This window comes from Colletotrichum acutatum (genome assembly GCF_030867785.1).
Source record: "Colletotrichum acutatum strain CBS 112980 chromosome Unknown BDZ83scaffold_59, whole genome shotgun sequence".
NCBI classification, from domain to species: domain Eukaryota; kingdom Fungi; phylum Ascomycota; class Sordariomycetes; order Glomerellales; family Glomerellaceae; genus Colletotrichum; species Colletotrichum acutatum.
In genome coordinates, this window is record NW_026849053.1 from 186,659 (window position 1) to 208,998 (window position 22,340).

Genomic DNA, 22,340 nt, shown 5'->3' on the forward strand with positions numbered 1-22,340 from the left:
AAACTACGAATGCTGTAAAGAAGATCCGAGGAACGTGAGTTCCACACTATGAAATTCCTTCTCAATGAGTCGGAACGGTGTTCTGAGAAGCTTGCCTACGCGATCAGTACAGCCCTGCTATGACATCGTGACCTCCGAGATAAGAGAAAACTTCTTCCTTTCCCGGCAAGCAATACTCAGACTTTGGCATCTCCTGCACCTTTTTCCAACACCTTGGCATCTGTCCTCTCGCGCTCGGCACGACGCTGGTCTTTGACTTTGCTTCTCATGCCCTCTACTTTCTTTTCAAGTCTTTTCAGGATCTTATCGCTTGTCGTCCAGTCTTTCTTCCACTCTCCAATCTTGAGATATAGAGTATAGAAGCCGGAGGTGACAAGAACCCATGTCTCTAAGAGCTTGTATGCAGACCAGAAAAGTGTGCGCGGGTAAGTCCAAAAGGCGAATACAATGGAGATGAAAATCACACTGGCGGATATTGGGACTAGAGATGTCTGTCAGTGCACTGCGAGGGGTTAACAGCAATGGGGATTCGATTGCTCACACATCCAACTTGCCTGGTCTCCAAAAGACATGTTGGTGTCGCCAATGTCTCTATTGTTCATGCCGAACACACTCGACATGAACGATAGCGGTAGCTTCGCATCATTGTTAGCCTCCAGAATCTCTACCAGAAAGGGGAATTGGAGGATGGGAAGGCAATGGAAGGAAACCAAGAAATTGAACGTACAAATATGATGGTAACAATCGTAAAGATCATGACAGATCGTCCCTGGCGAACGCTTTCGTCTGCTTGTCGGACCGACTGCCATGCCTGCAGAATGCTAGCCTGCTGCTGTTTTAGGTCGAGAAGGTCTTTGATCTGGATCTTATCGGTCAGCGTGTGGGTAAACAAAGGTATTGGTAAAAGAACCCACGCCTTGCGATGTAGTCTCGGCGCTCTTACGCAGGCTTTCGAGCTCGTTCATTCGGTCGTCCACATCCGATATGAGATCGTATGCTTGTTTGCGGAACCAAGTAAACTCATCCTTCTCGCGTTCCTCTTGTTTCCTAGCCTCTTCTGTAGACCCGATCTCTTCGCCGCTTTGCGAAATGGACCGGGAACGAAAGTAGTCCCGATTGCCATCCGGGCTGAGTGTCTCGTCCCGCCACTTACCACTCGGGTCGTAGATGTTTTCAACGTGCTTCACGAACCGTTTGATGACTTCCCTTTGTTTCCCATTGACATGTATCATGATATCTAGCTCATCGATAATGTCTTTTATTTCTCGCTGCAGCTTGCCCTCAGGGTTGATGTTGAGAAGCGGGACGTGGAGATGGGAAGTGTCCTCGAACGCTGATTTGGAGTGGTAAACCTTGGAGGCTTGCTCAGTCCAGTGCCAGAGATGCTGGAAAGAGACTGTTTGTTTGTTTTGCTATGTAGTGGTCAGTTCAAGTTGACGTTATTGCAGCTACATGTAGCAAGTAAGTTGAGCCTACCAGAGTGCCGATGGATTCGGCGAATATATCCATGACCTGCGGATGTCGATCCTGAACAGGTTTTAGAAGACTCTGCAAGAGAAAGAAGAGGCCATTGCATTACTCACTGGTGTTTTTGTTCTGTCGAAGAATGTGTTTGAGCACTCATCGAGAATGATGAGCGCGACATCAAACACAGATCGGATCTGGTTTTTGCGAGCGTGCTTGATACGAGTACGTATCGACTTGTGAACCCCTGAGGGATCTGATTTGTTCGCGCCGTATCTTTTCGGGAAACTGGTGATGATCGTCTGCTTGTCCAAGATCCACATCCACAGTTGGTCGACCATGACAATCCTGGACACCTTGCGTATCTCGTCCCTACAGTGATCGCAGCCGTCCTCGTCGGTCTTTGTCCAGTGACCGTCCCATTTGTAACGGCCAAAGTTGCTTTCAGATGGGTCCGTAACATCAAAGTCGGGGTTCTGCTCAGGGCTTGAGGGAGCAGCGGAAGGCCAAAACGGTTTCTTGTCTTGGCAAGACTGTGCAGGGTCTCCACGGCGCTCTCGAAATCTGTGGATGTTCCTCTCATCCATAGTTGTGCCGCGGTAGACAACCTGATCCCTGTCTCTCGCTTTTGTTGTCTTTAGAGTCCAGTAGTAAGACTGGTCGAGGGTGCGTCAGGGGTGTAGAGGTGGATCGTGGTGAAGGTACTTCTCAACCAGACACTGATCTCTATACATGGACATTGCCTCGTACAGTCTTGCGGAATCCAAGAGAAACTGCCCTAGCTTGTTCTCAATCTGCAACCTCCCATGGTCGGAGCATTTCAGCTTGGGAACAGACCACAAGTTGTGGTCATCACTGCCGTGCTCATGTTCAACAGGACCCTCTGATGCAAATCCACTAGCAACGTCAGCCATAGTCTTGCCGTTCGGGTTTCCGCCTGCGTTCTTCTTCCAAGCACTGAGAATGCTTTCTTTATGAATGGGAGAAACTTTGTCGTGGTGCTTGATACGGCAAAGGTCGGGCTCGAGCAAGTTTCGTACTTGCTTGTTGTTGGTAGTGGTTGGCTTGTAAGTACGTTCCCTTACTCTCTGGGCACGGGCGTCATTGCGCTGCTTCTCATGTTCTTCTCGATTTTTCTCCGAAGCTTTGTCAATTATTTTAGCCATGTTGTCGCGCTTACGATCTTCTTCCCAATGCAAGTAGGGCATCTATTAGAATGTAACGTCGATCAGTTCAGAACTTCAGAACACAGATGCTTCATTGAACGTCTCTGGACTGCACAAGCATGTAACTCACAAACAGGACAAGGTTATCAGGGTTGTCTTCCACCTCCCAGATCCCTATTTCACAGCATCAGTATGATTCCAACGCCTATCGAACGCGATGTAGTAATCTCAAATCGCAAAATCAAGTGGCTTACTCGACGAAATACGCTCGCAAATAGCACGCATATGTCTAGCATGCACCAATGTGCGTCTGCCGCCATGCTGTTGACCTCTCCAATATTCAGGACGTAATACCATACGGCTGTGCGTTTTCAACTGAGGGTTTCGGTAGATTCCGTTATCCAGTGGACATTCCTCATTGAAGTAACGTGCGATGGCCTCCTACAACCGGTTGAGTCCAGTGAACAAAACGGGGAGCTTAGATCGCAACATACCTCTAGCCACTACCAAATCACATCAGCATGAAAGTTTCTTGTCAACAAGATGATTGCCCTCACCTGCATATTGTTATGCGGTATATGGAAGTACCGCACTCTTTCATCCTTATTCGGACTCCCATCCTTATTCGGACGATCTCGAGATAGGATTACGTCCCGAAACTCTGGTCTCTTCGGTGTAGGGTCGAGAAGGTTTTGTAATGTCAGTCTCTGATCAGGAAACTTTCCTTTGAAACGGTAATCGCTAAGGCTTTCGCTCAACGGCTCCAGATATTTCTCCTGTTCTGTGTAAGGCTCGAGGTAGGATGCGGATTGCATTGTCCCAGAGCGCAGGCGACTGGGTCCAGTCGGGCGTCTCTTTGGCTTGTGGTCTGTGGCTTCGAATTGAACTGTAGCTTCGCTCTGCGCTCTAGCTGTTCGAGTTCGAGGAGATTGAAGAGGGGAAGGGGGAAGAGACGGGAGCTGTGGTGGATTGGGCGATGTTGGGGAAATTTTGGTTGGCGTGTTCGAATCGAGCTTCTTGCGTGACTCTCCAGGCCTCAAAATCTTCCACTGAATAAGGTAGCCGTTCATATCTCGTTCCAGTTCGTACGAAGGCGTGTTTTCGTCTTCTTCGAAAGCATAATCGACATCGATGTGGCCGTTCCGGATGATCTTGCGAGCCTCTTCCCTCTCAGGTGCCATCCTGGCCCGGCCATTGCTTGATAAATCCGGACTATTTGTCAGATGCTCATCCTCAACATCGCTGCTCTGTGCTGATGATGTTTTATGTCGTTTCCAATTTCGGATGATCTCGATTCCCTTCTTGTAACTGCGTGACTTTTTCCATTCCTCGTGACTGTGAGATACAAGATGAACCAGGTCGCAAGGAGGGTGTGGATTCCCTTCGTTCCCTCCGTGCTTGTCTCGAGGTTGATCTTCGCATTGGGGACATCTCACTTCCGAAAGTGCTTTTCGGAGAATATCCGTTCGCTTGTATTGCGCTTCGATGCTCACAGCGAGACTCTTGATTCTAGCTTCCACTTTTTCTGTCGCAGTCTTTAGCCGTTCTTCCTCACTGGTGGTAGGCTTTCGTTGCTGTAGCCTCTCAGCCTCGATTTGGATCTCGTGATCCCAGAGCTCCCAGTTTTTCTCTCGGCTCAGATAGTTGACTCGGTCAGCGATTTCGATGCAACCAAAATAGTGAGCAGCGTGATCTCGAATCGTTCCGTGGCTCCTTTCAGCTGGGCCGTGAGGCTCTGCTGATAGGCATGTTGGAGAGCTACCATGATCTCCCATTCTAGCTTTCCAATGTAGAGGAAGAGAGGTTGTAGAACGAATTGAGCCTCAAGAATGGGTTCACCCAAGCGGTTTTCTTGGGATGAAGGTAGTTTATAGGTAGTCAAGCACTGCAGCCAATTTCCCCATCCCCCCCTCCCCTCTTCATGGCCAAGGCGAGCACTGTTGGTTTAATGGGCTCAATGGAGATGGGGGCCAAAACGAGGCTCGCGGTTATGTCGCAGCCATCTCAATTACCTATCCACATTGGTCAATGGGGTGGTCAGATCGAAGACATGGAGGTCGGTCGCCTGCAGCATGTACCAATCAAAGAGCTGTCTGCCTGCTGAGCTCCCACCCGAATCAGTCGAGGGAGTGTATCGGTGGCTGCATGTTGATGATGACCGGCGTCGGCACAAGGCAGGGGGGGAAGTTTTGAACCCAGTAGAGCCTGTAAGTCCAATATCAGGTAATGTTTCGCCACGCGAAAGGCCCCTGATAAATCTGAGCCGGAATCCATTAACTAGTTCCTAACGATGATACTGTCGACTACAAGTGACCTAGGTTTGTCCGGTTCTTGATCTTTCTGTAAATTTGGCCAAAAGGAAAGAACAAACTGGCGCTCTGCCATGCACGCCTTCAGAAAATGCCCATGAGCTACTTATCTGCCTGCATGTGTAATGCAGGCGCGCAGGGAATTATAGTCGAGAAGCAACATTCCTACCCCAGTCAAGGCGCTGTGACACGAGGTCAGCCGCAGCGGCAATGGCCCAAGATGGACTTATGTCCGTAGGCGAAATGCAGGTCATAGATCAAGAACCTACAGACCCCTACGAAATACTGATGTTTCATCCAGCTGTAGCCTGATCGCACAGGATTATCTCGGGTTCACCGGATACACAAGAATCGACATAAGTCCATCATAGTAAGCGGGAATGTCCTGGCAGTCAACACCCATGAACTAGAATCTTGCTATGAGACTATCGTTCTCCGAGATTACATACTGCTTGATCGGAAGAAGTAAGACCATCAGAGGACTAACCTAAGTCCCTTGCTTGTGCTAAAATCGTAGCTTGCATCCTGGCTACTGTTGCCGTATTTGAATCTTTATGTAAGCGGATACTACATCATTGTTCAACATCTTTCCCAGATTTCACAGAGAAAGTGACAACGTTCCGCCACTTTAATGAAGCTGACCACCACAGGCGCAGCTGATCTGTACTATCCGCGGCTTCGCGTTGGTCCGCTGAAGCAGCTTGAAATCCCTCAAGAACAAGCGAAGCAGTGTAACTTCCTCCGAGTTTCTTCAGACCATTCAATGAAACGAATTTGAAGTAAATCGAACCCAAAGTCGCGATATGCTGGACATATGATGGTCCTAGATGTGTCAAATCTACAAAGCATCCTTTAAAAAAGGTTTCCATTCAGTATTTAGCTTGCGGTGATCCCGAATTCACAGGTGAATTCCGACTATTCGTCTTTCATATGCCTACAATGGCTAAGCTTTCTCGAATTGATTATCAGATGCACAGTCAGTATAGCTCCGCTATGACATCGTGGCCTCTGAAACCAAGGTAAACTCTATTCACAGCAAGGGATACAAGCCCCTCTACTTTCCACTTCCTCTCTGACAGGAATTCCATCGTCGCCATAGGATAAGAAGCGAGTTCGCCTGGGTGCTGGTGCTTTCGTATTGTGGTACGGCCCAGCATCTTGCTGAGAACACTCCGTTTCGATTTCGCTTCATTGGCGGAAAGAGTTTGCAGCACTGCCAGACTTGTGGGCTGAGCCAATTGCAGGATTTGAGAAAAGGACAACCTGTAAGTTGGAGGCGCGAGTCTTTGGACTTGCATATCCTGTATGGGCTGTGTAGAACTGAACGCACCCTCATCATATTCGCGAATGAGAACTTCCACTTTGGGTTCTGCTCCAGCGTGAAGGAAGCTCTGGACTATCGAAAACATGTCGTTCAGATGTTCGATAGACTTTCCATCTTTGGCTTTCCGAACAGGGCCCCGCAATCTACTGGCGCAGACGTTGCTCAAATAGCTTGTGAGTCTAAATAGGAAAGCCTCCCATACAGATACAGAGCCACTCGTTGAAGGCGAGAAAGGATTCCAAATTGATACGAGATCATTTGGATGCCAGCCTTTTTGGAGCAGAAAATCTACCAAGGCAGGATCGTCGGATTGAGCTCCCGAGAGCAAAAGGCTGATGCTCGATGTATCAACCATAGCCGGGGTTTCTATGCTTGCCACTGTTTGCTTGATATACCCAGTCATACCAAAGATTGCAGCAAGGTGTAGAAACGAAAACGGTTCCCGTATGGATCGACCCATGTCTTTTTGTTGCTTGAGCCTCACAACCATAACAGTACGTGATAACCAAGGGGAGGTGTGTTTTTGCTCGCTGCATGCATCCCTTGTGTTACTTGCACCGCAGAAGATAACGGCCAATTCCTGGACGAGTGCAGTGAAAATGTCGAGTTCCTGAATTGGAGATAATTGGAAGACTGTAAAGAAGTGTACCAACTTGGAGTAACAGACAGAATGACCTCCTTCTGATGAGCCGAGGTGCGGTTCTGGACAATGTGTCATCTCTGCTATAAGCAGCTCTGCCTTCACTGTCGCCTCTTGCTGAGCTGTTCCAAGCGGTCGTTGAGTCAGGCTTGGCAGCCATTCTTCCGTCAAGTAGTCTTGCACGGTTCGGTGGAAAAAGCCAAGCTGGTATTTGTAGTACGAACTACTGCCGTTCCGTACTCTTGAGTCGAACGAAAACTCTTGACTTGCTACTATCTCGATTAGGCCCCTTGTCAATGTGCGTAGCTGGCTTTGTGCCTTCTTAAGCTCTGCTCGAATTCGGCTCTCCGTGAAGCTCTGGTGACATGAGCGGCTGGGCAGACCCATGAGCGTTTGCAAAGTCCGAGATTCATCCAGCCATGAGAGCGTCAGGGCATTCAAATGGACTCTAGGGTGCTCTCGGCTTGCTACCAGTTGCAAGAGAACCGCGGACCGTAATCTCACCGAAGGAGAAGGATCAACGCTGTCAAGCATCTGATGGAAAAGCTGGTTGAGACTTTGAGGGCACTCTTTCAACCTTCTTCGAATAGAAAACTTGTCTTCATGTTCTAGAGCCGCGTTCAACAAAGCTCTGACGACAAGGCTGGCCCAGAGGAAGACGCCGTCGGCGCGTGCTACTATTGTCTGAACCATCCCCAGACATGCTTCTCGGCCTTCTGCGAAAATTGGCTTGCTCAAATACTCTTCAAATCGAGTTTTGGAGAAAGCGTATATATCGGCCTTTGTCAAGTGGTGAAGCTCAAAGAATGTTTTGCTGGCGCCAAAGATGTCAAGATTGACAGTGGAGGGCCGGGCGGAGCATATTATCTTGACATTATCTGCCCGTGCCCACGTCTCTAGCATTTCTGCAAGACGCTTCTGGTCGAGAGCATCTCCCTCGTATTCATCGAGTCCGTCAATGAAGTAGCAGAAGAGATAGCTCGTGGTATTCTTCAGCAACTGCAGTCGGCTGAAGGCCGCTTCCAGCTCAGATAGTGGCATGGCTGCTGAACGAGTGAATAGACCTATGCCGAACGGATTTGGGAAAACCATTTCGAGCAATTCGGGGCACTGGCTCAAGGTGTGAAAGAGAATAGTCCGATAAAACCCTTCCAGAGATTTCTGCAAAGAATCGCCAGAACTCCAGAAGAACATGTTGACGAGGACGAGTTTTCGTCCGTTGGCGCAGCCTGCCAAGGTTTCTCCCACACTGGGATGGCGGCCAAGAAACTTCATAAGCGTTGACTTTCCACTGCCTGCTTTCCCACATATGAAAAACACCTCTCCTTCATCTTTCAAGAAGGAATGTAGTGATCTGGATGTTGCTCTCCGATGATGGGTCTCTGCAAGTAGGATTTTCTCCCAGTCTATGTAATCGTGATCTAACAATTCTTCATCATCCAATCCGGGGGGAGAGATGAAGGCAGATGGTTGAGACTCTTCGGAAGAATATGACCCAGCTGTTTCATTTGATTTTGAATTATGTGATGGCATGAAACCCTCGACAATCCATGCGAATGTATCTGACGTAGTCGTGGAGATGCTGTCCTCTCTCTGGAAAATGGTATCGAAGTACAATATCCCAAGTGTTTTGTTCTCTGATTCGAGGGCATTGGCACAAGATTTGAAGTCATTGAGAAGTTTCGCAAGATCTCTCAACTTATCGTCCACCGGTCCAAATTTGTCGATCTGGTGTATTATGGACGGATCGTGGGTTGTCGTGTTGGATGCTCCGGTCACTTCATCTCGGCGAAGTTCATCATCAGAGTGGAAGTGTGTCTGAATGTAGTCTCGGTCTCCTGGAACCTGATTGTTCATTGACGGTCTCAAATCGGGTCTTCGCATAATCTCGAGCACTTCGGAAAGTTGAAAGTGCAGAGCAACCAACTTGGCAGCGTGCTCGTTTTCGAACCGAGTGCTGTCATCTCGTATGCGTTCAAGCTGGATCTTGATTGGCGATTGTTCTCGGCTGCGCAACGTTTAGTCACTAACCTGTATGGCTGGACCCCTGAGCACACTTACTAAATGTTGAGGGAAACATGGAGGATGATCTGTTGCCGGTATTGTTCCAGTCTCTTCTCGATGGAAGCAATATCTTTCTGTTTTCGCGCGCTGGCGATCGCGGCCTTAAAACTCTCAAATACCTTCTGTTCACGCCTTTCTAGCCCTGAAAGAAGCTTCAAAAGATCGGTTGATAAGGCCCGACACTTCTCTGACAACTTTGATAGCTCGGCATCCTGTGACATGGAAACTGTTCCCAAATTGGTCACAGCCTTTTCCAGGTCGGTGATGACATTGCTGACATGTATGTTTTCGGCTGTAGCACCTGTCGCGGACTCGTAAATCTCGTAAGTTCCCTTAGCTATCTTGTACGACACGTCGAGGAACGTCAGTATACTAGAAGCTAAGCCGGCGGCCTCCATGGTGCGAGTAGCTGGCGACGCAGTGAGTGGACCCGGAAAGAAAATTTTGTACTTCTCGACAACCAAACATTTGAGAATAAACAGATGGAAAGTGAGGGTTTTCTGTTGCCGCGGACAGCATGTAGGCAGCCGAGTCTTTGCAATTTCTTCTCATGAAAGGCAAATCATTGGCCATTGCCTTTGCCCATGGGTCAACTCGAAGCAATTCTATCTGCTGGTATCCGTGTGACATGGGCTTCGTGGAATGTGTGCGAGTCTGGCGGCGCAGGGATCTGACCTATCCTATTGGGCATACGTGAGGAACCTGGGCCTTTGGCTGTATGATGGCTCAACCCACTGAGGATCCGTCGTTCCAGTCAGCGACCATATCTCGACGTTATTTTTGAGTGTACATAGGCTTTCAGTTCTCAGATCGCATGTCGAGGTCAATGCATTCTTTGAATGAGTTACTTGTGCTGAAGCGCATCAGCAAAATGATCAGGTTGATACCTTCGCCACTGCTTCGGCATATTTGCTTAGCACGAACACACTCTTACTACATGTACATACGGCCTCAGTATTTCGAGCTCGTAGAATTGAGAATCGTGCCTTGATGCCTACGGTTACCTCAACTCATTCAAAGTCTCTTGGGGGGCTGTAACGTTATTGAGCTGATGACGGTATCGACACTGGCTTGATAATTTCCCCGTGGATTGGTACCAAGCTGATCGATTATCAAGGTACGTTTTTCATTCCAAGAAATATTACAGTTGAATTCGACGGAAAATGCCACGGTGTGCCATGATGATGTGACTGCTGACATCAAGTACTTCTGCATGGCAGAAAGGCTACGTGCTGCTTACTATTCCGTGGAACTCCGGATTATGAGAACCTCATCTCCTCACAGTCGTAGAGAACACACCACGGTATAAGCCGGTAAAGCTACAAACAACGACTAAGAACTTGAAGGGAGCTTCAGGCATGGTCAATGGAAACAGAGCAAATATAAAACGAAAGCATGACCCTCAGTTGCCTATAGCCTTCACTCCAAGCACCATTTCATGTTCCTTTACTAAACACCAATACCTTCTTTCTATTGAACATAACAGTGACACAAGAATTGGAAAGACAAACCATTATCCAAAAAGAATGTCGCAAGATCGATCCCAAGCCTGGAGAATCCGGAATCACGCCCAAGGGGTTTGCACTGATGAGGGTATCGATCAAAACCTTTCGCTCGAGGAAGTGCCTAAGCCCAGTCCGAAGGAAGGCCAGGTTCTTGTCCGAATCCACGCTACCTCTCTCAACTACCGAGACCTTTTGGTTGTGACTTCGGACCCCGTATACCTTGGCGGAGGTCCCGATGATGGCATAATCCCACTCGGCGATGGTGCTGGTGTCGTCGTCGAAGTCAATTCGCCAACATCGAGATGGAAAACCGGCGACAAGGTCATCAACGCTACCAACTCATCTTGGGAAAGCCGGCCAGACTCAGGCCGTCTTTGACATTAAGGTCGGTCTGGGTGGAAAGAGCATCGACGGAGTTTTGCAGCAATATGCTGTCTTTGACGATGATGCACTGGCTCCCCTGCCCTCTCACTTGTCCTTTGAGGAAGCTGCAGCTCTTAGCGGCCCTTATGTGTCGGCTTGGAACGCGCTGTTCGGAGGCCCTCAGCAACTGAAGAAGAGAGACACTGTGGTAATTCAGGGTACTGGTGGTGTGAGTGTTGCTGGGATACAGGTAAGATGTGCTATGCAACATAATAGCATGCTTTCAACTTGGGCTTACGATTATTAGATCGCTGTCGCTGCCGGGGCTGATGTCATCGCCTTCTCAACGTCAGAGGAGAAACTCGATCTCCTTCGTAAACTTGGTGCTAAGCATGTCATCAGTTACAAAAACATGCTCAACTGGAGCCGGGAGGTTCTCGACTTGACTGGTGGCCGTGGTGCTGACCAAGTCCTTGACGTTGTTGGTGCTTCAACCATTGTAGAGTCATTGCGTGCGCTACGACAGGATGGCCTGGTATCGGCCATTGGGTTCATGTCTGCCTCTGAGAAACACGATCTAATTCCAGAGCTCATTTTTGGTGCCAAGACAAGTAAGATAATCTCTAACCCCCAGCTTCCGTGTCTAACATATTTTTCCAGTTCGAGGCTTGATGTACGGCAGCCTGGGTATGCTTCAGGATCTGAGTGCCTTTGTTGAGAAACACGAGATCAGACCAATCATTGCTGAAGCTTATGAGTGGAAAGATGCCAAACTGGCTTATAAAGCCATGCTTGCCCAAGAGTTTGTTGGGAAGATTGTGATCAAGGTCGAGTAATGGTATCCACATGTACTCTACGACAGGCCACGTCTATTTGCTTGGGTCTTTACTCCATTTTCCTTCTGTATGTATCTAATCAGATGGAAGCCGCCGGATATACTGGGAGACGTCAGATTGAACGTACTTCAAGGAACTAGATACCGAATGCGAACCGAATCAGGCGTGTCAACGAATATTGAGGTGCCCGTAGTGGTTTGCTCAAACTTCCTTCACCTCTCACGAGCCCTGCCACATGCAGCTAGTGCTTAGGCCAGCCACCGCACAAAGGTCATGCCTGGAATGCACTCAGTGTCAGCCCACGGAAGAAGAATGCCGGCAGGATCTCGATAACAGCTCAATGACGTAGTAGATTTACAACGTATTCCGTCTGTTACTTAGACAGATCTAAGACGCCATCACCCATCATCCCTTTAAAGGCCTTGGCAATCCCAGGCTTGGCATTCGTGTTTATAGAGTAGTAGTCGGATTCTCATTAATCATCTCATTATGGCGCCTCTTAACATCTTGATCATAGGCTGCAGCATTGCCGGGCCAACACTAGCCACATTCTTGCTGATGTCGCCGGTGCCTGCGTCTGAGAAGCCGCGCATCACCATCTTGGAGAGAGCGTCCGTTTTTCGCCCTCAAGGCCAAAACATCGACATTCGAGGCGCTGGGGTAACCATCATCCGCAAGCTCGGACTCGAACCAGCTATCCGGGCAGCTACCACTGGCGAAGAAGGAGTGCAGTTGGTCGACAAGGAGAATCGAGTTTGGGCAGCTTTTGGGGCGGATAAGAGCGGAAAGACGCAAACACCAACAAGTGATATCGAAATTCTGAGAGGACGCTTGGCACAGTTGCTACTCGAACAGAGCCAAAAGGTCAACGGTGAAGTTCAGGCTGACGGCGGTGCCGGAATTGAGTATATCTTTGGCGATTCTCTCGATGACCTTGAGCAGGATGGAGACAAGGTACACGTCCACTTCACCAAGAGCGGTGAGAGACGAACTTTTGACCTAGTAGTTGGAGCAGATGGTGTGCAAAGTCGAACACGCATTCTGACTTGGGGTGAGGCTGGCGAGGAAGACAGGAGAAGAAGGCTCGGGATGTATGGAGGCTTCTTCAGTATGCCTCGTGGTCCGACTGACTCGGCATGGCGTCGCTGGTTCCATGCGCCCGGTCGACGTGGCATCATGATTCGACCATCTGGTGTGGAAGATAGGACAACGGTCTTCATGGCCGTTGTCAACGAGAAAGATGAGCGGCTAAAGGCTGTCGCAGAGCGAAAAGGCGGAAGTACGGATGCTCAGAAAGCCATCCTTCAAGAGTATTTCTGGGGGCTTGGTTGGGAAACTGATCGCGTTATCAAGGAGATGATCGCCACGGACGACTTCTACTACGACACTATCTGTCAGATCAAGATGGACAAGTGGAGCAAAGGAAGGGTTGTTCTCCTGGGTGATGCTGGGTATTGCGCTTCTCCTCTATCTGGGATGGGAACGACTTTGGCAATGAGCGGCGCTTACAACCTAGCGGGCGCGATTCTACGACATCCGAATAACCTCGAGACTGCCTTTGGCGACTATGAAGAGAAGATGCGTCCTACTGTTGCTCGCGCGCAAAAGCTGGCACCCGGTATGCCTCACTCGCTCCATCCCGAGACGGTCTGGGGAGTTTGGCTGTTGAACACGGTCATGTTTGTTCTCTACTGGTCAGGGCTGTTTTCCTTTGTCGCGAGATTCGCTGGACCACCGGCGAACAATGTCCCAATCGAAGAATATGGGTTCAAGTCACTGCCCATTTATCAAGACTATTAGAGCCGTCGGGAGATCGACATAAGTGTACGGTAGATCCACCGCTCATTCCTTAGAAAAGCCCTGCTAAGGTACTTTGAAAGATTGGGGAAAAAAACAACCTTATGAATGTAGGCTTGACATCGATCGGTCGACGATCAATGTAAGAATGCGTTACTCAATGAGTTCCCCCCCGAGGCAAGAAACCTGTTTGAAGTATCATAGCAGTTTTTCCACGCTGGTTTGTTTGACGAGTCAATCGTCTTCCGAATGGATTCACATGCGCTGAGCATTATGCTCCAACAATTGATCGTGATGTATCCACCCGAGGCTTAATTCTGAATTTTTCGATAGCGAGGAACTTAGACCGCAACGTTAGGGTATAGCCGCATGATCCTGATCGACCGCGAAATACAGCGCGCCACGCAGCGAAAGCCTATGTAGCGGAGCTTTGACTAAAGAACTAAAGATTCTGAACTAGTTTGCTCGGACGAAAGCTTCAAAGCGCCTATTGACAGCGTATAAATAGACTTCAGACCCATTACTTACCACATTGGGGCATTGTATCCAGCCGACAGCCCGCGGGCTTGGCCGGGTCGCGCGGCCCCCGAAACGGCGCGCGAGGAAAGAAATAACGATAAGAAACGAAACATGTGCAAATGCTTCCTAGTTAGGTGAAGGCGCATTGTCAGCAAGTTTCTCATATTTCGGGACCCGACCTCGCCTCTGCCGACAACAAATTCAAGTTCTCACAACCTTTGTTGTACACTCATCGGCTCCCGCGTCGTCCGCTTGCACACCGAGGACTCGCCTACGAGATCGACGAGTAGTAGCCCCCAAAGGACCCTTGCTACAGGCATATCGCTTAGCGGAGGGAGAGACATGGACGACGGTCAGCTAGACGCCAGCGGCCATGAGGATGGGCCTGATGATGCGCCAGAAGAAGCGCCTGAGCCGTCCTCGGCGAATCCTCAGATTGCTATTCGCAGGGCCGTAAGTGATGAAAATGACCTCTGAAGACCATATTGAACTGACTGGAGTAATTAGTGTGACGCTTGCCGTGCTCGCAAGGTGAGTGAGTTTGCTTGTTGAGAGCCATTTACACCGTTTACTTGTACCCACCGCCCAGAGTTGGCGACGATGCGGCTTCGCAGCTGTTCAACCTTGGCGCAATGGTTTTCTCAACGAAGCAAACACTGACCTGGGTATAGATCCGCTGCAATAGAGAATCGCCTTGTTCTTATTGCACGCACGCCAAGATCGAGTGTACACATGCCGACAACAAGCCCAAGGAGAAACGGACCAGAATTCTCATCACCCCACAATAGTAAGCATGCATAGCACCGAACGCAGTGTCCGCCTTTTAATCAGCCCATCACGATGTGCTATGGCTACACTAGGTCGAAGTTTCAACTAGCTTGTTGTGCAGTCTCAACTAACATGTTGACTTAGTGAACGCAAAATTGATCAGATTGACCGTCGGCTCGAGACGGTCATCCGGCTCCTGCAGGACATGCAAGTCAATCCATCTTCTCATAGTAATACAAGTCGAGCCGAGCTACTCAATTTCGCAATGGCCACAACAGCCACTCCACAAGTCGAAGGCCCACCATGCTCAGCTCAACGCGTCTCATCTACTTCAACGCCTGCCACCACGGCAAGTCACACCCTACAATCAGACGAAGGCGAAGGCGGCATTGTGGAGGGAGATTCTTCCCTCGCAGCACATTCTGTGTTTGCTACCGAGTTTTTGCAAAAGGTTGTGAGCACAGAGTCACTGCAGGACTCGAGTTTGGATCTTGGCGAGACTCTGGATGCGCTGTCACAAATCGTCAATGCCTTGAAGCAACCAGCTGCCGCGGGGGAGATGACATATCCTCACGCGAAGCCGTTTAGTCGGGTTCGTGCCCAGGGAATTGAGTTACCACCTATAGAAAAGGCTGTGCACACTATCAGAATCGCAAAGAGTAAGCACGGTAGAAAAGACCTGTGAAGGCTCAGTTCTCTCGCTAACCAGACGATGTTCTCCTAGGTCAACGCCTCACGGGCATGGCTTGGATATACGACTTTCTGCCTTCCCGTCGTTTCCCGGATCTTTGCCTGAATGTCTACTTTTCAGACAACTACTCGGAATATGATTACATCACTGTGAACGGAGGCCTCTATTCGCTGTTCACAGACTACGCCGCGCAAGTATCAGTTGATGAACAAAAAGAGTACTTTGAATACGCCAAGTAAGTACGAGTGATGAAAACTTCGCCCGAAAGTCGACATCGAATTGACTGCTCGTAGAATTTGTCGCGTAAATCTGGAAACGTGTTTAGCGAATCTTCCGCTCCATCTGCCGGCATCTTCTGATGTGATTGTCGCGCTTCTTTTCGGAGTAAGTCTCCCTTTCCATATCAGAGAGTGATTGATTGGAGCTTACTCTCTGGAAGACTTTCCATGCTGTTGAAATCTCAAAACCTACGCTCGCTTGGACACTATCCTCCAAAGCATCAGAATTATGTCAAACACTTGGATATCATCGAGCAGAATCTCTCAAGAACACGAAAGATGATGGCAAGCCCACTGTTCATGGGATGCACTGGCATCAATTTCTCTTCTGGAACGTCTACTACATCGACAAGAGTCTTTCGCTTCGCCTAGGCAGAGCATCGACAATTCCTGACTGGCACATCACCATGCCTCTACCATCACTGAAAGAGCCGGTCGCAAGTCCGATTTTACCATACTTGGTATTGTGGATTCGAACAGCGAAGTGCCAGGGTCAGATTTATGAGCTGCTTTACAGCCCCGACTCGATGATCCAACCGTATCACGTTCGCCAGACGCGGGTGCATGAACTAGTTTCCCTTCTCCACGATATCGATCAGAAGACGCAAGAAACCACTGTAAGTCGAGGTAACATTTGTAACATGGGTAATTTGACTGACGAGAGACAGGCAAATTATCAGGCATTTGCTAAAGACGGAGTGGAAGAGCACTTTGCCGAGTTTTACCTGTCTTCAGATTACGTTCTTCGGCTTTCACTTCTTACTCTGGTGTACCGGGCTGCCCCAAGAGTTGAAGGATCGCCAACAACATTCAGTCCCGAATGCATCAAGGCTGCAAGAGCAGCACTGGAAAAGCATCAAGAATGTGTTGCCATCATGCGCAAGTCTCATGATGTTTACTTTGCAACCTACATTCACTGGTTAGTCAAACCAGCAATTACATGTTGTACCGCCTTTTTAACACGACGTTTTTTCCATACAGGACCGTGCTTTTTGCACCATTCATTCCCTTCATCGTTCTTTTCTGTCAGGTAATCGAGACCCAAGACAATGAAGACTTGGCACGGCTGCATTCTTTCGTGGTGTTCTTGCAAGAGACATCAAAAATGTCCGACGCAGCAGCAAAGATGTGTCGCCTGTTCCAGGTCTTGTACAGCGTCGCTCTTCGCTTCGTTGAATTTCGCGCGTCAACTCCTCAGTCGCGACAGACGCAGGCCAGCGCCGAGATGGACGCTTACTTAGCAGCCTTGGGATTCCCGCCAAAAGGGGCTGAAGGAGGTCAGCATCCGCAGCAACAGCAACCCACCGCGTTCGCCCAGATCACAAGCACCGCGCCAGATGTGGTCCCTACGTCTGGTATCGCGGGCGTAGGGATTGATGCTATGGACGAGAGCTTGAGACCCGGGAACCCGATGATGTGGATGACGAATGCCGCTCAGTTGGAGGACTTCTTCTACACAAATACGGCGATGATGGACCTACTACAAGAACCCGGATTCGAAGCAACTCAGCAGCAATAGAAGTTCGAACCGCACCGGATGAGTAATTCGAGGGCTGTTTGACGTGACTATGATCAATACCACCTCGGAGACACGGGGTGGAACAGCCTTTACTCACATGGGTACGCGCAGAGAGAGAACGTAAGGTCGAGACATAGAAAAGGGGAAGAAAAGGGGACATAGTCATAGAAGACCATGATTGAGACTATCGGTCTGGTCGCATGTTGGGATACACACAACTTTTCGTGGAGAGACGTGGAGAGATCGTGTCACTTATAGGTCTCTCGGCTATGAGGGAGCAGCCAAGTCTCATTCAGCTGTAGAAGCCAAGTGAGCACGTGATTCTCCCTTCAATTCTAAATATTTCTTGCCTGAAGTGTTACTAGCTCAAACACCAATAACGCATCCTCATGCTCGGGCGATTTGTAGAACAGGGGTTCTCACAAACGCTGATCATCGCAAACGAGTATCCAACTCTAGAACCAAGCATTCAAGATTGGTTGATAAGATACCAAGAGTACATCAAAGAAAAGCATACGCGGGACCTAAAGGTTTCAAATCTGGGGCGTCTCAAAGATTGTCTCGAAGAGCCCAGGCGTAAGATTTACAAAATCGTGTAGCTATCTCAACGCTCTTCTCTCATGCTAGTACTTACTCGATCCTTCACGAAGAGATAGGGTTTAGGAGACCACTAACGTATGGGGGAAAGCGACTTTGCTGGTATTTCATCTTGTTCCATAATCTCGTCCGTATTTCGAACTTGTAATTAAACAATAAGCAGGGGATATCTCGATACACAATCAGTAGATTGTGATCGATGTCTCGGGCTTTGCAGCTGCCCATACGTTTCGATACCAGATCTGCCTTTCATCCCAATCATCGCAAATTACCTCCAATAGCCCTACTCTAATGTAAGAACTCGTCGTATCTTTGGCAACAATCAGAAAAGAATCTCGCGTGCCTTTTGTTCGTGCATTTCTGCTGCCCAAACCGTATCCTTTGATGTAGATCAACTCAGCAGGAAGAAAAGTGCAATGCCTACACAATTCTGTAAATTCCTCAGGCCGGCTGTTGCGTATGAAGCAGCGATTCATTCGTTCGACTGAAGGATCAACCCATACCTCCGATTCCGCGGACCCAAACTCCAGTGGTGCCTCACCAGTCACTGGCGCACACTCTTCCCGAAACTCCCGCTTGTCTTCCCGAGCATAAAGTAGATACCTGCCGTATATCCAATCTGTCCAACGTCGCTTCCGATCCCAGTGTGAGCACGGTCGCTGTATCATGATAGTCAGACGCTTTGTCACTGCCGTTAGGAAGCCAAAGGACACCGAGCCATAGAGATCGGCCCCAGCTGACGAGCAGCTTATCTGGGCTGTTTCCATAATCCCGGGAGTCTTGCAATCTAATATCTCAGCATTTTAAAACGTAGGATAACCTACTTTGCAACCACTTCCTGTGGAAGCCCAAGACCAAGTCGGGGCGATCCATCCTCGTTTCAGTATCTTCAAGCGTTGCTTCTTCCAATCCGCCACGGTAACAACACGCCACATGAGGTCTTGTTCAAGATTCTTCTTCCACATACCAGCCAGATAGGTATCGTTTGTTACTTCAGCAGTCTCGTGGGCAAGGCCTGACAGTGCCGGAAGCATATCTCCAGTGAACGTAAGATTCAGGCAGGTGTACTCGCCGATAAGACGGTGCCATCTCTCGTAAGGATCGATTTTACCATTCTTGGTGGGGATGGCGGTGATTGAAGTTGTCATCGGGTTATTCAGCAGTGCCAGGTACTTCGACCGAGATCGCAGTGGTATGTATGTGCCGGAAAGTCGAATCAGATTGTGCCAGTTGTGGTGTTGCTCTCCTCCGCATTCGCAGGAGTACCCGCTAGCACAGTCGAATGCCATTTCTCCATAGTTGCAATGGATGATCCGCCGCGAAAGAAGTCGTTCTTGGAGACACCAAGCCCTATTGAAAAGGGGAAGATACTCTTGTACCCTAGCGTATTCTGACATCTCGTCTCGCTTTTCGCCTGTTATCAAGGCGACTCTGAATTCGTCACCACCTCCGGTGGTGATCTGAAAGAACTGACTTGGGATTGTCTGCGAGTAACAACCTCCCTGAGAGTCATGAGACCAGCTTACGGAAATGGTCGCGTATGAGTTGCGGTATACGTCGACCATCTGAGCTGCCTCTTTCTCCCAGTCTTTCTTGTCATCTTGTATGATGCAAAGGGAGTCAATCCAGAGATAGCGAATCCCAAGTATCCTCGTGATGTCGACTGCTTGTTGGAAACTGGGTGGAAGTAAAGACCAAGGTATCAGATTGAGTCGCCTTTTCAAACTGTCTCTTTCTGTCTTGGACTTGATCTTGATCTTTCCCCAGCAGTGGCTTAAACACATGTATGTGCCTGTTTGTCCAGATGTATCTACCAGGCGGACTCCAAGCCTACCCCTGGGCTGAGTCACATCGATGAGTCTGGTAGGTAATTTCATATCTTCTCCTGTGCCACATTTCTTGTGTAGCTCGCAGTCATTGATCCATGTCCGGATTCTCTGGAAGCTTATTTCAGAAGAGGTATCGCCAGCCACGCCGTTGGTGGTTTGTATTCGGCGGAAGACATTGCTGGACCCCGCCACGTTGAAGAGTCTGGCATAGTACACTTTGCCGTCGGAAGCGTCCATTTCTAGGGTACCATTGAATTTGCCAATCCACCGGAATGCCGTAGATGAAGCAATTGCTCCAAAATTTCTTGTAAGGGCGATGTTGAGGATACTCTTCAGAGCCTTGCAACTCCCACAGCCATTCTGGGCTGAGTGGTCCAAGTCTCCATACGTGAAAGACTTTCCTCGAGCAGCTTTCGTCTTCCCGTTTGTGGTGAAGTTGTCATTTCCTGCTCTCAACTTTTCAGTGTCCGCTCGGGACAGTGTGCTCCATGAGCTGAAAATGGCGCACTGCAGTAAGCACCCCGTTGTTCCGAGTACGTCAAAGAAGTCAAAAAATCTGGGTTTCTTACTTCCCTTAGAGTGGTTTTCCAGGGCGTGCTCTAGGGAAATCGGTACTATCTGGACAGCCATCCTATCTAGGTATTGGGTTCGTGTTGATGCTTCTTGAGAAAGCCAGCCCAGAAAATTTGAAGGTGGCCGGAAAATCAAATCTGAAAATAAACCTAGCCCGTTACACTGCCAAGCCTGCAATCTTTTCAAGCCATTTGCGTATGCAAAGCTCCGATTCTGAAACCGAAATAAGCGCTAAAAGCCAGGCATCCAGTGATAACTCCCAAATCACCTCAGCTGGGAGGCACTGCGCCTCACCGAGATTCTATGTCGCCTCTAATTGGAGCAATGCTGCCTGATCTCTCCGACTCAAGGCTCCCGTTGTATGCAGAAACACAAAACTCAAAGTTCCAGGCGCCTGGAATCAGAAACGTGATACCGTACTCCGCAGAATCAGTTTCTCCGTCTTCTACGAAGTCCGATTTCTCGACTAGGTTCCGCACCCATATACGATATCCTGCTGCACCCTTCGACTCTTCCCACTTCAGGTGCACGGTGGTGGGATTCTGAACCTCAATTTGGAGCTGAGTCGGAGTCGGCGGTTTGCCATTGCCAGCAATGAAGCTCCGGCCACCCGCCGGAATACCACCTCCACAGTCTGTCCAGGTACTGATCGCCAAACCATACCGATGGCCTGTCGATAGGTCGGTGAAGGTCGTGTCATTTTCTCTCACCGCAACAGTAGCGGGGAAAGATCCTGGTAATGACAGATCTACGAGGATTAGTTCGTATCGATCCACTTCGGCTTGCCCTTGAGGCTTTTCCCATTCGACAAGGACCTGATACAGGTCAGGTTTGGTGATGATATTCCCAGGTCCCGGAGCTGTTTTCGGGTGAGCAATCGTTGAGGCTGTAGTAGACCAGGAGGACCTGAGACTCTCTCCATTAAAGGTCCGAACTTGGTACTGATACTCCTGCCCTTCTTGGGTCCACGTCGAGTTGTACTGGGCTACATCTGCTCTCGACTCATTCCACGGCAGGTTGTCATGATTGCGAATTCTGACATCATAGCCGATAGCGCCGTATACTGGGTCCCATTTAACGGAAACTCCGTAAGAAACTGCTTCCGCAACAATGTTCGCCGGCACTGGCGTCGGTCTTTGTGGGATTCCCTGCGGAATAGTGAGGGCTTTGATCCCAATGTGGAACTTTTGGGACAAAGTCTGAGAGAAGGCTCTTGCAATCTGAAATTCGCCCAAAGAATTTGGATGTAATCCATCGTAGCTTTCTTGATGACAATGGTATCCTCGCCGGACTCCCACCAACTCGACCGGAGACTCAAAGGCAGCCCATTTTGACACTGATGTTCGTAGAAGCTGGTTGTACTCTTCTATCATACCAGGAAGCCTCTCTGCCCCATCAATTGGCGTCCGCATCGGGACGTCAGCGAGAGCAAATTTGACATCTGGTTTTGCAGTGCGTGCATTATCCACGAGTGTCTTCATGGCACTAAGAGTGTTTTCAGCATCCGCAACACCCCAGCCCATGTCGTTGAAGCCGAGCATAACAAGCAGGTAGTCAGGCCTGAATCGTGCCACCTGCTCCTTGATGAGGTCTTTGCACTGCGTTGCCTGCCGGCCCCAGACTGAAAAGTGGTGAGAGTTGAATTGCACGCCTGCAGCATAGCCGCCATGGTCTATTGGCACGTCAGGTGCTGGCAGCGAGTCGTCTTTTAGAGGGGGAGGCTGTGGTGGGCGAGGTTGATCTGGAGTCTTTGTTCCCTCATAGGGACCAACGAATTCGACGTTGATGTTCTCTTCTTTGAGCCACTGCCATAGCCTGTATCGCCATGTAAAGTCCCCTTCACGGCCGTGGGACATGGAGTCGCCGACTACCATGATCCGAATTGGCCGGACGCTCTCTTGAATTATATCACCCATTTGAAGGCTGCAATTGGGACTTCAAGTCGGTCGGTGTGAGGTGGGAACCGTTCTTCGTCTGTTGGTGTCATCGATAAAGTCTCATTTTGTCTTTTTGGCTCAAATGTCAAAGGTAACGTTGTAAGATGCAGACCGCGGCACTGAGGAGAAGCCTTGATGTCGTCATAGCACTAAGGCCGATA

At 49.3% G+C, this 22,340-nt stretch overlaps 8 protein-coding genes across 8 annotated transcripts; 3 read left to right on the forward strand and 5 right to left on the reverse strand.

Annotated features, from left to right (window-relative positions):
- Positions 1-44: 44 nt before the first annotated feature.
- On the reverse strand, positions 45-949 carry BDZ83DRAFT_371670 (uncharacterized protein). Its single transcript, XM_060502639.1, has 4 exons — positions 915-949; positions 728-865; positions 542-635; positions 45-481 (listed from the first exon to the last, which is right to left on the reverse strand). Exons 2-4 carry the CDS (start codon positions 755-757, stop codon positions 177-179), a joined length of 429 nt encoding a protein of 142 aa, XP_060363940.1. The 5' UTR covers positions 758-865; positions 915-949; the 3' UTR covers positions 45-176.
- Positions 867-4,514, reverse strand: BDZ83DRAFT_741782 (uncharacterized protein; the record flags this gene model as incomplete). The annotated part of the gene is made up of 6 exons (XM_060513094.1): positions 3,188-4,514; positions 2,885-3,005; positions 2,761-2,804; positions 2,178-2,672; positions 1,584-2,120; positions 867-1,412 (listed from the first exon to the last, which is right to left on the reverse strand). The coding sequence occupies exons 1-6, from the start codon at positions 4,403-4,405 to the stop codon at positions 867-869; spliced, it is 2,961 nt and encodes a 986-aa protein (XP_060363941.1). The 5' UTR covers positions 4,406-4,514.
- A 2,711-nt stretch (positions 4,515-7,225) lies between these two features.
- BDZ83DRAFT_753134 (uncharacterized protein) lies at positions 7,226-9,365 on the reverse strand (the record flags this gene model as incomplete). The annotated part of the gene is made up of 3 exons (XM_060514308.1): positions 7,226-7,276; positions 7,408-8,911; positions 8,965-9,365. The coding sequence occupies 3 exons, from the start codon at positions 9,363-9,365 to the stop codon at positions 7,226-7,228; spliced, it is 1,956 nt and encodes a 651-aa protein (XP_060363942.1).
- Positions 9,366-10,493: 1,128 nt separating this feature from the next.
- Positions 10,494-11,671, forward strand: BDZ83DRAFT_753135 (putative zinc-type alcohol dehydrogenase-like protein; the record flags this gene model as incomplete). The annotated part of the gene is made up of 4 exons (XM_060514309.1): positions 10,494-10,734; positions 10,826-11,085; positions 11,143-11,446; positions 11,496-11,671. 4 exons carry the CDS (start codon positions 10,494-10,496, stop codon positions 11,669-11,671), a joined length of 981 nt encoding a protein of 326 aa, XP_060363943.1.
- A 489-nt stretch (positions 11,672-12,160) lies between these two features.
- On the forward strand, positions 12,161-13,471 carry BDZ83DRAFT_579865 (2-polyprenyl-6-methoxyphenol hydroxylase-like oxidoreductase; the record flags this gene model as incomplete). Its single annotated transcript, XM_060505287.1, has 1 exon — positions 12,161-13,471. One exon carries the CDS (start codon positions 12,161-12,163, stop codon positions 13,469-13,471), a length of 1,311 nt encoding a protein of 436 aa, XP_060363944.1.
- Positions 13,472-14,960: 1,489 nt separating this feature from the next.
- Positions 14,961-17,243, forward strand: BDZ83DRAFT_720356 (fungal-specific transcription factor; the record flags this gene model as incomplete). Its single annotated transcript, XM_060512264.1, has 6 exons — positions 14,961-15,414; positions 15,480-15,681; positions 15,740-15,830; positions 15,871-16,341; positions 16,393-16,643; positions 16,706-17,243. The coding sequence occupies 6 exons, from the start codon at positions 14,961-14,963 to the stop codon at positions 17,241-17,243; spliced, it is 2,007 nt and encodes a 668-aa protein (XP_060363945.1).
- Positions 17,244-18,009: 766 nt separating this feature from the next.
- BDZ83DRAFT_371733 (heterokaryon incompatibility protein-domain-containing protein) lies at positions 18,010-20,349 on the reverse strand. Its single transcript, XM_060502640.1, has 4 exons — positions 18,665-20,349; positions 18,344-18,499; positions 18,184-18,260; positions 18,010-18,123 (listed from the first exon to the last, which is right to left on the reverse strand). The coding sequence occupies exons 1-3, from the start codon at positions 20,297-20,299 to the stop codon at positions 18,237-18,239; spliced, it is 1,815 nt and encodes a 604-aa protein (XP_060363946.1). The 5' UTR covers positions 20,300-20,349; the 3' UTR covers positions 18,010-18,123; positions 18,184-18,236.
- Positions 20,350-20,532: 183 nt separating this feature from the next.
- BDZ83DRAFT_579861 (fibronectin type III domain-containing protein) lies at positions 20,533-22,158 on the reverse strand (the record flags this gene model as incomplete). Its single annotated transcript, XM_060505286.1, has 1 exon — positions 20,533-22,158. One exon carries the CDS (start codon positions 22,156-22,158, stop codon positions 20,533-20,535), a length of 1,626 nt encoding a protein of 541 aa, XP_060363947.1.
- Between the last annotated feature and the right edge of the window lie 182 nt (positions 22,159-22,340).